Source organism: Nerophis ophidion, linkage group LG11 (genome assembly GCF_033978795.1).
Source record: "Nerophis ophidion isolate RoL-2023_Sa linkage group LG11, RoL_Noph_v1.0, whole genome shotgun sequence".
NCBI classification, from domain to species: domain Eukaryota; kingdom Metazoa; phylum Chordata; class Actinopteri; order Syngnathiformes; family Syngnathidae; genus Nerophis; species Nerophis ophidion.
In genome coordinates, this window is record NC_084621.1 from 46692795 (window position 1) to 46706507 (window position 13713).

General features: G+C 39.3%; 1 protein-coding gene across 2 annotated transcripts in view; it reads left to right on the forward strand.

The window, feature by feature from the left end:
- mal2 (mal, T cell differentiation protein 2) overlaps window positions 1–13713 on the forward strand; it is a 34540-nt gene that overhangs the window by 18833 nt on the left and 1994 nt on the right. Inside the window, exons 3-4 of one of the 2 annotated variants that reach the window (XM_061916168.1) lie at window positions 9161–9361; window positions 11630–11700. In XM_061916168.1, coding sequence (XP_061772152.1) covers window positions 9161–9361; window positions 11630–11700 — 272 coding nt within the window. The remainder of the gene's footprint in view (window positions 1–9160; window positions 9362–11629; window positions 11701–13713) is intronic. The other variant, XM_061916169.1, reaches the window with a different exon arrangement.

Genomic DNA, 13713 nt, shown 5'->3' on the forward strand with positions numbered 1-13713 from the left:
TTGTGAATTTTTTTTTCAATTGGTGACGTCAGCGCATATCTCTATATATGATAAAGTTTTACCCGAAGAGTTTTGCGCGAGTCTGCCATTGTAGTCCAATGCTATAATCAATAAGCTTCTTCTTTTTTTCTATTTTGTTGTAGGTCAGACTGGTTTGTCCATGTACATGCATCCTCCGCTGTTGCCATTTCTAATACAAAGTAGTGTAGAGTTCTAACTTATACCTGCCAGTACACTCGATATGGAAGCGCTAAAATCTACAACATGGCTGACGGGGAGAAAACGCTGTCTAAGTGGAGGTATGTCCATAAAACCGCTCACAAAATGGCACTTCCTGAAGAGACGGTTGGATACGGCTTGAAGATGGTCCATAAAAAATAATTTAGGCCGGATTTTGATTAAAAAAAACACCATTACATGTTATTGTAGACCTCAAGGAAGTGTTTATGCAGGAAATAAATTGTAAAATAAAATATATTTAAGAGTAGGACATAAAGCTTCACAGGAGCCTTCAATAAAAAATTTAAAAGTTCAGGAAAATTAAAAAAACAAATGTCTTCAAGCCGAGGTCTAGTATTTTTTAATAGGAATAATTGGCTCTGATGCACTTGCCTGTAATTGTAATGGACGCTTTAGAAGAATGAAATAAAGAAATATTGTTGTGGGAGACAAGAAGGGAGTAAAAACATGAAAAGCAAAACAAATGTGTGTAGGACTACAAATGAACTTTCTTCTGTTGAATCTTTTTGTCGGTTTCGTTCAATGTCACAAATAAGACTGAGCCGCCACTTAGTGATTCTAGAGCAGGGGTCTCAAACATTAGGCCCGCGAGCCAGTTGCGGCCCGCGAGACGTTATTTTGCGGCCCGCACTTTGATATGACAATTTAATGTATGTGCGGCCTGCGAGTTTAATATGAACGGAACTTGACAGCGTCGTACTTCCCAATGTTCCCAATTTTCACAGGAGTCCCCTTAATATCAGGATATCCCCTGGTAATCCCTGACAATTTTTACCCAATCAACAATATTCAGGGGTGCCGCAATGGCACTGTTCTTAACGCCCTCTGAATCCTGTACAGACAGCGTGTAAGCCTATTTGGCTGAGCTGTATATATGTGTGAGGTTGCAAGACATATTTGGTCAACAGCCATGCAGGTAACACTGAGTGTGGCCGTAAAAAAAACTTTAACACTGTTACAAATATGTGCCAGACTGGGAACCCACACCAAAATAGAATGACAAACACATTTCGGGAGAACATCCGCACCGTAATACAACATAAACTCAACAGAACAAATACCCAGAATCCCATGCAGCATTGACTCTTCCGGGCTACAATACACACACCCACGCTACCACCAACCCGCCACGCCCCCACCCTCCCTACTTGCGCCGGTTGAGGTTGTGTATATTGTAGCCCGGGAGAGTTTAGGCTGCAAGGTGTTCTGGGTATTTGTTCTCTTGTGTTTAAGTTGTGTTAGGGTGCGGATGTTCTCCCAAAATGTGTTTGTCCTTCTTGTTTGGTGTGGGTTCAAAGTGTGGCGCATATTTTTAACAGTGCTAAAGTAGTTTATACGGCCACCCTCAGTGTAACCTGTATGGCTGTTGAGTAAGTATGTTTTGCAGCCACTGATGTTGTTCTGCACAAGTCTCGCACAACATGATTTAAAGTTGTCACTTTAGTTGTGGTATGTGAGCAATGACGAGTTGTAGAACACTAGTTCTCTTATAGATTGTACGCTATGTGAAGGTATGCCAAGGGTTAAGTGAGCGCCTGCCTTGAATTACTACCGGGTCAAACTCGCTTCGCAAAATAATTAGCGCATGTTATTACCGCCTGGTCAAACTCGTGACGTCACGAGTGACGCTTACCCTGTCATCATTTTCAAAATGGAGGAGGCTGATTTCAATACCGGTAATTTGAAATCGCATAAAGGGAAGAAGATTAAGAGCTATTCAATAGGTTTTAAGGTCCAAGCTTACGTCGCATTCAATTTTTTACTGCATGCCTTTGGTAAGTGAAAGAGTGAGAAGAGGTCTTAAAATAATTAGCGCATGCTTACTTTTATGGGAAAGCCCTTGGTAAGCACAGGAGTAGAGAATACATTTTAAATTAATTAGCACCCCGTCGGCAATTCAAGGAAATACGGTACTTGTTTATTTTTCAACAAATTTTTTACAAACCCCGTTTCCATATGAGTTGGGAAATTGTGTTAGATGTAAATATAAACGGAATACAATGATTTGCAAATCCTTTTCAACCCATATTCAGTTGAATGCACTACAAAGACAACATATTTGATGTTTAAACTCATAAACTTTATTTATTTTTTTTGCAAATAATAATTAACTTAGAATTTCATGGCTGCAACACGTGCCAAAGTAGTTGGGAAAGGGCATGTTGACCACTGTGTTACATCACCTTTTCTTTTAACAACACCCAATAAACGTTTGGGAACTGAGGAAACTAATTGTTGAAGCTTTGAAAGTGGAATTATTTCCAATTGTTGTTTTATGTAGAGCTTCAGTCGTTCAACAGTCTGGGGACTCCGCTGTCGTAATTTACACTTTATTATGCGCCACACATTTTCGATGGGAGACAGGTCTGGACTGCAGGGGGGCCAGGAAAGTACCCGCTCTCTTTTACTACGAAACTAAGCTGTTGTAACACGTGGCTGGGCATTGTCTTGCTGAAATAAGCAGGGGCGTCCATGAAAACGTTGCTTAGATGACAACATATGTTGCTCCAAAACCCATATGGATCATTCAGCATTAATGGTGCCTTCACAGATGTGTATGTTACCCATGCCTTGGGCACTAATACACCCCCATACCATCACAGATGCTGGCTTTTGAACTTTGCGCCTATAACAATTTGGATGGTTATTTTCCTCTTTGTTCCGGAGGACACCACGTCCACAGTTTCCAAATATAATTTGAAATGTGGACTCGTCAGACCACAGAACACTTTTCCACTTTGTATCAGTCCATCTTAGGTGAGCTCAGGCCCAGCAAAGCCAGCGGCGTTCCTTGGTGTTGTTGATAAAGGGGTTTTGCTTTGCATAACAGAGTTTTAACTTGCACTTACAGATGTAGCAACCAACTGCAGTTACTGACTGTGGTTTTATGAAGTGTTCCTGAGCCCATATGGTGATATCCTTTACCCACTAATGTGGTTTTTGATGCCTAAATTCCTTGCAATAGCTCGTTGAGAAATGTTGTTCTAAAATTGTTCGACAATTTGCTAGCAAATTGGTGACTCTCGCCCCATCCTTGTTTGTGAATTACTTAGCATTTCATGGAAGCTGTTTTTATACCCAATCATGGCACCAACCTGTTTTCAATTAGCCTTCACACCTGTGGTATGTTCCAAATAAGTGTTTGATGAGCATTTCTGAACTTTATCAGTATTTATTGCCACCTTTCCCAACTTCTTTGTCACGTGTTGCTGGCATCGAATTCTAAAGTTAATGATTATTTGCAAAAAAAAAAATGTTTATCAGTTTGAACATCAAATATGTTGTCTTTGTAGCATATTCAACTGAATATGGGTTGAAAATGTTTTGCAAATCATAGTATTCCGTTTATTTTTACATCTAACAAAATTTCCCAACTCATATGGAAACGGGGTTTGTAGTTATTTTTATATCTTTTTTTCCAAATAGTTCAAGAAAGACCACTACAAATGAGCAATATTTTGCACTGTTATACAATTAAATAAATCAGAAACTGATGACATACAGGTATTCCTGTATTTTACTTTTTTATCTCTTTTTTTTCCCAACCAAAATGCTTTGCTCTGATTAGGGGGTACTTCAATTAAAAAAATGTTCACAGAGGGTACATCACTGAAAAAAGGTTGAGAACCACTGTTGTAGAGGACGTTAAAGGCAGTGCAGTCACGGCAGCTCTTAATAATGTTGGCCGGGTGAAAATTGGGACAAATTCGGGAAAATGGTTGTACCGGTAGATTGTCGGGAGGTGCACTGAAATTGTCCCTGAAAAATCGTGAGGGTTGGCTTTCCTGCCCTAGCAATACTAAGGCGGGAAAGCCATTCATAGAAGGTGAATTTATTAAAAAGTGCATGTTAGATTTTTTGAGAAATCTTTTCTTGCTGCCCAGCCTCACCCAGTTTCTGCATCCAGTGGCCCCCAGGTAAATTGAGTTTGAGACCCCTGTTCTAGAGGGAGTGGCAGTTTAATTAGCATGTTTGTGAAAAGGTACCGTGAGTAGCGATGATGTTCGTTAAGAAATTATCGATGTCGATGCCATTATGAAATCCTCTTATCGAACCGATTCCTTATGGATATACTCAAATATCACTCTATAGTCATTTTCTATATCACACAGAGACAAACCCGCGATATATCGCGTATGTCGATATATCGCCCAGCCGTAAACCAAACTCAGCTTTGCTCCTGAAAATATTGGCTCTCCAAGAACCATCATAGTGACCGACATTAAAATACAGTAGCGTAGCAGGCCCAAGTACTTATTAATACCAATGCAGAACTTTTATTTAACAAATATATTAAATATATTTGACTAGGGCTGGACGATATATCGAATGTACTCGATATATTGCGGGTTTGTCTCTGTGCAATATAGAAAATGACTATATCATGAGTATTTGAGTATACATTCATACGCAGTTGCTTATAGCTGCGGGCATTACACTACAGATGTTTCTCACTCTTTCTTGTCTCCTTCACACAAAGAGATAAAACAAGCGCACCTTCTTACAAACGTCACATACTGTCGCACATGCAACGTCATACGCTCTCGCGGAGCAAAAAGATAGCGGCCTGGGTAAAGTTAGCTGTGGTGCAAGCGGAGCGGTGGGAGTGGTAATACGAGAGAAAGAAGGTGCAAATCTGGTAACAAATGAAAAAAGAATTAATTCCCAAAAAAAACAGCGCGGGGTCTATCGTCTGGCGGTGGTTTGGCTTCAAGCGGAATGATGTTGAACAGACAACCGTAATATGTGAAGTATGTGGCAAAAGCGATGCTAAAAAAAGTAGCAGCACTACCAATTTGTAGCATCATTTGAAAAGTCACCCGCTAGAGAATGAAGAGCGCTTGAAACTCTGCATGTCAACATCTATGGCCGGTGCCACACAAACAAAATGTACTGACCCAATTGAGCCTGGCGTCCTCCATTTCTAGATCAACACCGTATGAAAAAAATAGTCAACAACAGACAGATAACGTCCGCAGTAACCTACTACATAGCAATGGACAAAAACTATTTGATTTCCTATTATGCAGTTATTTTTCTTTTGACAGTTATTGAAATATCTTGTGTGAGTGACATCTGGCACAAAAGTGCACTTTATTTGTCTTCTACTATTGTAGTGGTGTTCTGTACGAAAAGTGCACTTTAATTTTGTTTTGTTTTGATATGTCATCTTAGTGACATCATGCACAAAAGTGCACTAATATCTTGTTTTAAAATGTCTCTGACATTCTTGCACTTTCAGTTTTGGAAATTACATAATTACTTTTTAATAAATACAGTTTTGGTAAATTGACAAAGTTGTGATATCCCCCTCTGCATGAAAGTTTAAAATGTGTATATGATAATGCAGTATGAACAAGAATGTTTTAATGTAGACCAGGGCTGGGTGATATATCGATATAAACGATATATCGCGGGTTTGTCTCTGTGCGATATAGAAAATGACTACATCGTGATATTCGAGTATACCTTCTCACGCAGTTGCTTTTAGCTGCGGGCATTACACAACAGGCGTTATGGGGCGGCATAGCTCGGTTGGTAGAGTGGCCGTGCCAACAACTTGAGGGTTGCAGGTTCGATTCCCGCTTGTGCCATCCTAGTTACTGCCGTTGTGTCCTTGGGCAAGACACTTTACCCACCTGCTCCCAGTGCCACCCACACTGGTTTAAATGTAACTTAGATATTGGGTGTCACTATGTAAAGCGCTTTGAGTCACTTGAGAAAAGCGCTATATAAATATAATTCACTTCACTTCACTTCTCACTCCTTCTCGTCTCTCCTTCTCACAGTTAAGTAAAACAAGCCCGCCTTCTAACACACGTCACATACTCTCGCGTGTGTAGCGTCATAAGCTCTCGTCGAGCAGAGAGGTAGCAACATGGCTAATGTTAGCTGAGGCTGGTGGCGCAAGCAGAGCGGAGTGTAGCGAGTGAGTGACATTACAAGAGAGAGAAGGTGCGAAACTGATCACAAATGAAGGAAGAACAATTATGCCCCCAAAAAACCGCAGGGGGTCCATCATCTGGAGGTGGTTTAGCTTCATGCGGGAAGATATTCAGCAGACAACAGCAATATGCAAAGTATGCAGCAGAAGTGTAACTACAAAAGCTAGCAGTACTACCAATTTGTTCTTTCATTTAAAAAAAAGTCACCCGCGAGAGAATGAAGAGTTTAATAAATACAGTTTTGGTCAATTGACTTCGTTGTGATTTCCTTCTCTGCATGAAAGTAGCATATATTAATGCAGTATGAAGAAGAATGTTTTAATGTAGACACATAGAATCATCATAGTGCTGTGATTATATGCATCAAGTGTTCATTCAAGGCTAAGGAAAAATATCGAGATATAAATCGTATATCGCGACATGGCCTAAAAATATCAAGACATTAATAAAAGGCCATATCGCCCAGCCCTATATTTGACCACTGTAATATTACACACAGTAGCGCTGTGTTTAAATATAGGAAAATAAAACACTATAATTTAATCAAGTTAGTATTTGGCGTACCACTAGTGCACTCAACACAGTTTGAGAATCTCTGCTCGATTTCATCCACAAAGCCCTCTAAAAAAACATCCAAAAACTGACAACAATACTCCATGTACATGTCGGGACTTAAATATTAATCAAGTACTGTTCTAGTAATATTGTTATTATAAGCGCTAAGTCTGAGGAACTACTTTTAGCAACGCTGTGATTACAGAGTTACAGAGTGGTAACTTGCTTGTTTAGCTATCATGACATACTGAGCCAATGAGCTGCTGCATCCCCTCTGAGTTGGTGAAAGTTGATTTTAGATTAAAAATCATGCCTCTCACTTGTATAATAGAAGGTTGTGGTCATGAACCAAAAAATTGGTCAACTTTGACATTTAACTCACAGATCTTGAGAATGACACTCGTTTCTGCCCTCATTTTCTTTATCTTACCTACGTAAGGATTAAATGTAATTCTTCATCCAAACAAAAATATATAGACATCCCATCCGTCAGCATAACAGTGAGAGTAGACATAGTACAGTAAGTTATTATTGTTTTATTATGTTCGTAGATTGTGTTTCTCGTTTAGCACTTAGCAATAGTGTTATGTACTGGCTGAAACTGTTTATCACTCAGCTTCTAAAACTTGACTCAACCTTATAATCAGGCTCAAAAATATAAGGTTCTGGATTGCCATTCGTCCCAAAGTAGTACTCGTTGTCTCTTATAAATGATGTTTGCCCTGAGTAGAAGTGTTGTTGTTGAAATTGACGGCAAACGTTTGGATGTGTCTGTAAATTCTATGCGCCACTGTATGCTTAAAATGACCAAAATGTTTTTTGACTGTAATATGAATGTGCCTGTAATTACCTTACATTTATTCTAACAACCAGTATATATAAAATATTGTTGGTGGTTTTTAGGTTTTTTGTAGGGTGCTTCATAAGCGGATTTGAGTGAGTCTCATTACCGCCATCGTTAGCTGTTTTTTTTTTGTTTTTTTTTTTAAATTAGAATGCAGAATAATAGAAAAACATTTATTTGCTTGTCTCAAATAAAGACTGAATGATATGCAAAATTTTAAAAAAATTAAAAAGGTGCCAAGAGAGAAGCCAAGTTATGACCCGTACCGCCACCATGTGATTGAGTTGTAACAATATTATAATGTCCTTTATAAGTGAGGGCCAACAGATAAAGGCAAACTTGTTTGTGGTGGTCCTAATTTATACACAATTTTTACTTTTTTCTGTTGTAATAATGGAAACGGGGGAGATACACAACTTAACTATGTTCCTTCTGCTATCTCGTGGAAGAGTATTGAATTCTTCTACCTTTCACTATGTGTTGTTGCATAGATATATACATCCATGCATCCATTTTCTACCGCTTATTCCCTTTGGGGCGGCAGGGGGCGCTGGTGCCTATCTCAGCTACAATCGGGCAAAAGGCGGTGTACACCCTGGACAAGTCGCCACCTCATCGCTGGGCCAACACAGATAGACAGACAACATTCACACTCACATTCACACACTAGGGCCAATTCAGTGTTGCCAATCAACCTATCCCCAGGTGCATGTCTTTGGAGGTGGGAGGAAGCCGGAGTACCCGTAGGGAACCCACGCATTCACGGGGAGGACACGCAAACTCCACACAGAAAGATCCCGAGCCCGGGATTGAACCCAAGACTACTCAAGACCTTCGTATTTTGAGGCAGACGCACTAACCCCTCTGCCACCGTGAAGCCCAGATAGATACATATTCAGTAAAATTTTAAATACAGTAGTTTGTATTATGATGTATATAAACAAATGTTGGATCAATTAAGTGAAATCGGGTTATTTCCTGCTGGCCACATGATCATCTCTCATCACGGCACAGTGATTGGGAATCACGGTTTTAATTGTTGTGCACTTTGAGCTTTATTTTCAAAAATACTTATTTAGTTACATGGCTATTATTATCTATTGTTTATTGTAGATGCTTTCTTTTTTTTGTAAACATGTTTTATTTTTATTTTTATTTTTATGAGTCACTGTGAGGTTTTGCCTGCACCCCAGAAAGAAAATGGTCTCAGAGGAAAAAGACAAGGGTACTTCTTCCAGGTTTGAGTGCATAATGAACCAGTAGCACGGCAACTGACAAATTAGACTTTGGAGAGATGTGCCAACAAAGAAACAATTGAGTTTTAGTCAGGCTCATAGAGAACGTACAGACTGTATTTGATTTTTAGTGGAAGTGGCAACAAAAAAAATTAACTATTTGTCAATAACAAGTAAGGTCTACATAGTTCATGATGAAACAGGAACTATCCTGCAAGGAAATTAATACACAAACAGAATAAATAAACAAATAAAGGTTAGGCTAGTCTCCCTCTTTCCCTCCCCTTTATTCTCCTAAGTGCCATTCTGGTTCCCAACGCATCTTTTTTTCTCATTCACAGGATGTCTTCTACCATTTCATAGCGCTGCTTTTCTACTTTTCCGCCTTCGTGCTGGAAGCGGCGGTGACAGCAGCCAACGGGGGAGCCATCATCACACCGCTGCCAAACAGCACCACAGCTGTGATGTGTATACACTACCCTAAGGGAAATGTATTCACGGTGCTCACTGGTAACCAGTACAGCATTAATGTAGTAGCCACGGTAAGTTACTTTTTGCAATATCTTTCTCGATGTCTGTTTGGTTATGTGCAGCTGGTGCTCCTTAAAGGTCACATGGTATACTATTTTTTTAACTTTTTGTCCCTTGTGTATCAGAGCATGTGTATTGCGCATCTACGTACCTACATGTTATTTATCTACATGTTATGTATGTACATGTGCACAGCAGGGGAGCTGGTTATCTTCTGAGAGTAGCGTACAGTATTTGTGTTTGCGAGAATGTCATCGTATTGGCTGAGTGACGTCAGTGACTAAGTGGGCGATCAAAGAGAGAGGAGCTTGCGCACCAAAAGCAACTAGATTGTCACGAATCGGCGACCTCGAATTCTGACCGGAAAGTGGAGCTTAGCAGACCCATTGCAGGGTATAGTGAACGATGTTATCCCCGACAAAAGCATCGACCCTGAAGGGAACGTCTCTCCTGTGCTCCTCGACCACAGTCTGCACCCGAGCCGAACAGCAGGACATGTGTAAATAAGTCCCTGGACAAAGGAGGACTTCAGAGAGAAAATCCAAATTATTTAAATCTGAGCCAGTACTGTAGTTGGAAATAATTTACATCTTTAATTGATTTTGTTATACCGACCTCATTTTTGTCTGATTATAATTGTGATCAAAAATGTAATAATTCAATAATATTGACAATTATAAGTAGCAGCATTTTTAACCTTTTTAATCTTTTGTAACAGCCTTTGTAAAATGTTTCTATCATAATTTACTTACCAAATAATATATCACAATATATATCATTATTGTATATATATCAGTGGTTCTTAACCTTGTTGGAGGTTACCGAACCCCACTAGTTTCATATGCGAATTCACTGAACCCTTCTTTACGGAAACATAAAAAAAACGAAACCAACACAGTGTGCGAACTCACAACAAATTACACATCTGTAAATCAGATGGAAAATTAGAGGGAATATTGTTTGGGGGTATCCATAATACGGCGACAGGGAGAAGTTTTTATTTACATGATGAGTTGGGTATCTCTTGACCTCGGTGGCGTAGGCTTCGCCAAACCCCTGAGGGCGACACACCGAAACCCTAGGGTTCGATCGAACCCAGGTTAAGAACCACTGATATATATATATATATATATATATATATATATATATATATATATATATATATATGTATGTATGTATGTATGTATGTATGTATATGTATATATATATATATATATATATGTATATATATATATATATATATATATATGTATATATATATATATGTATATATATATATATATATGTGAGTGTGTATCAATATGTATCGCAAAATTTATTTTAGGCCATATGTTCCATCCCTATCGTGTTGTTAAAGGCCTACTGAAACCCACTACTACCGACCACACAGTCTAAAAGTTTATATATCAATGATGAAATATTAACAATGCAACACATGCCAATATGGTTAGTTTAGTTTACTAAATTACAATTTTAAATTTCCAGCGGAATTTCTTGTTGAAAACGTCGCGGAATGATGACACGTATGATGACGCGTGTTTGGGACATATTAGCCCAGCACCACTTACGGCTAAAAGTCGTTTGCTATATTATAAGCCCCGCTAGCACCAATCCCCGCCCCCCCCGCTCCTCCGTTCGTCGGTTGAAGTGGGCGGGGTTGGGGGCGCAGGGGTGTATAATATAGCCTGGAAGAGTCATGGACGCATGGGATTCTGGGTAATTGTTATGTTGCGTTTATGTTGTGTTACTGTGAAGATGTTCTCCCGAAATATGTTTGTCATTCTTGTTTGGTGTGGGTTCACAGTGTTGCGCATATTAGTAAGAGTGTTAAAGTTGTTAATATCACAACCTTCAGTGTAACCTGTATGGCTGTTGACTATATGGCTTGCAATCTCGTACGTGTGACGATAGAAGCAGCGAGATGCATGCGTCTGGCCGGCACGCAGATAGCATGGTGTAAAGGCGGGCGATGACATGTTGTAGAGGACGTTAAAAGTAAAGCCATCACGGCACGCCCTCAATAATGTAGTCCGAGTGAAAATCGGAGAATGTTAACTCCGGGAGAAGCACCAAAATCCGGAAACTCCCCGAAACAATCGTGTGGGGTCAGTGACTATGCAGCTTAGCCATATGCAGCTGAGCCACATCAGAGTGGCTAAAGAGCCGCGGGTTGCCGACCCCTGCTCTACGTCAACCAGCAAGTTTTTTGATGGGAAAATTGTGATATTAAGTCGGCTCTTACCAGAGACTTCAGTGGATTATGCGACTTCCTCCTGCAGCTCAAAAAGGCAGCTGTGATCTTGGCTTCTCTGATAGACACTGGCGTTCACCGCAGCCATCTGAATTTCAGGTATGACTTTACAATCTCACTAAAACACTATTAAAACAATAAGCAGATAAGGGATCTTCCAGAATTATCCTAGTAAATGTGTCTAATTAGATCCGAAACGGTCCCATTGCCGCCACCTGGAGCCGTCGCTTTTTCTATGTATTTTTTTTTTTTTTTTGTGCTTCACTCTAACTTTCCTCATCCACGAATCTTTCATCCTCCCTCAAATTAATGGGGAAATTGTTGCTTTCTCGGTCCGTATAGCTCTTGCTGCTGGAGGCTCACATTATAAACAATGTGAGGAGCCCTCACACCGGTGACGTCAAGCGCACATCGTCTGCTACTTCCGGTAAAGGCAAGGCTTTTTATTAGCGACCAAAAGTTGCGAACTTTATTGTCGGTGTTCTCTACTAAATCTTTTCAGCAAAAATATGGCAATATCGCAAAATGATCAAGTATGACACATAGAATGGACCTGTTATCCCCGTTTAAATAAGAAAATCTCATTTCAGTAGGCCTTTAATATTGAGAGTCCAACGTTGTAATTCCACATTACTCACGCCAAAGGTTCACCAGTGTCTTGTGGAGCTGTTGATCTGAAATATGAAGTACGTTAACAAATTTTATCTCCACTTAACATTGCCTGGACAGCTGCTCAGAGCTGATAGCTATCTTGTTAGAACGCTGAGTCCCATCTTGTCTTACTATAGGATACAAACATTAGCAACACTAGCATAGCTATGTGAGATACATTGCTAAAATACGCTTGCATTGAAATATAATGCAAGCTAGCCTATTTGCTGAAGAAAAAGTAAAATATCAAAATTACAGCTCCCACATCTGTAGCCAACTGCCAGATAGTCGCCAGAGCACATTGCTTTATTTAAAGCTGTGTAGTGAAGCCCGTTGTATTTTAGAAAGCTTTTCTCCATAAAGTGCTGGGTGTATACTGTACATGGAGTGTGCTTGTCTAACTAGCAGCGGAACTGTGGCGGTATAATGTCTATGAAAAAGAAGGTTTTTCCTTCATGACATCATGCTAAATATTTTAATCTATATTTAAAACACTTCCTTGTAGTCCACATAACGCTTTGGTCAAAATGTTGTATACATTTTGCTTTAGAGACCATCTCCAAGCCTTTTTCTCACGGTCTCTGAAAATGAGTCGGTTTGGGGACTGTCTTCTTAGATGCAGCTGAGTGAAACTGTTGGTTAATCTCGACTACTGTTTTTGCAGTTTTAAGGAACTATGTATGGCCAGATTTATCTAAAACACCTGTTTGAAATGATTGAATCACCATACTTGAAGGATGTTCTTTCAGTTGTTTAATATTGTAGAAAAAAGAAGCAGACATGACACAAAACTATAGTTATTGTTATAGTTAACTTCCTGGCATTAAGAAATACCAAGATAAATCAAGACTATCAATTGTGGTAGTCAGTAACAGTTTCATTTTTAGATCAAGCAGATTGAAAATTATGGAATCACTCAATGCTGACGGAAAAATGGAATCATCCTGTAAATTTTCATTTCCAAAACTAACACCTGCATTAGATTAAATCTGTTGATTAGTCTGCAGTTAAAAAAGAGTGATCATATCTATGAGAGCTGCTGCAACAGGTGGATTGACATGAATAATTGCTCCAACACCAGATATGTCAATTGAAACAAAGGCGAGGATTATCAAACTTCTTTAAGAAGGTGAATCATCAGTGTTGGTAGTTTACAGTAAATTGTGTGTAAAATCTGGACCAAGTACAAACAACATGAGAAGGTTGTAAAAGGCAAACATACTGGTAGACCAAGGAAAACATCAATGTGTCAAGACAGAAAACCTAACACAATATATCCTGAAAACAAAAAATGCACAGCAAAACAAATGGGCAAAAACTTGAGTCACCATCTGTTACCAAACTGTAAGAAACCGCCTGAAAGATATGGCATTTAAATATAAATATAATATAATAGAAAAGCTAAACGAAAGCCGTCATTAACATCTAAAACTTATAAAAGGTTACAATGGGCTAAGGACA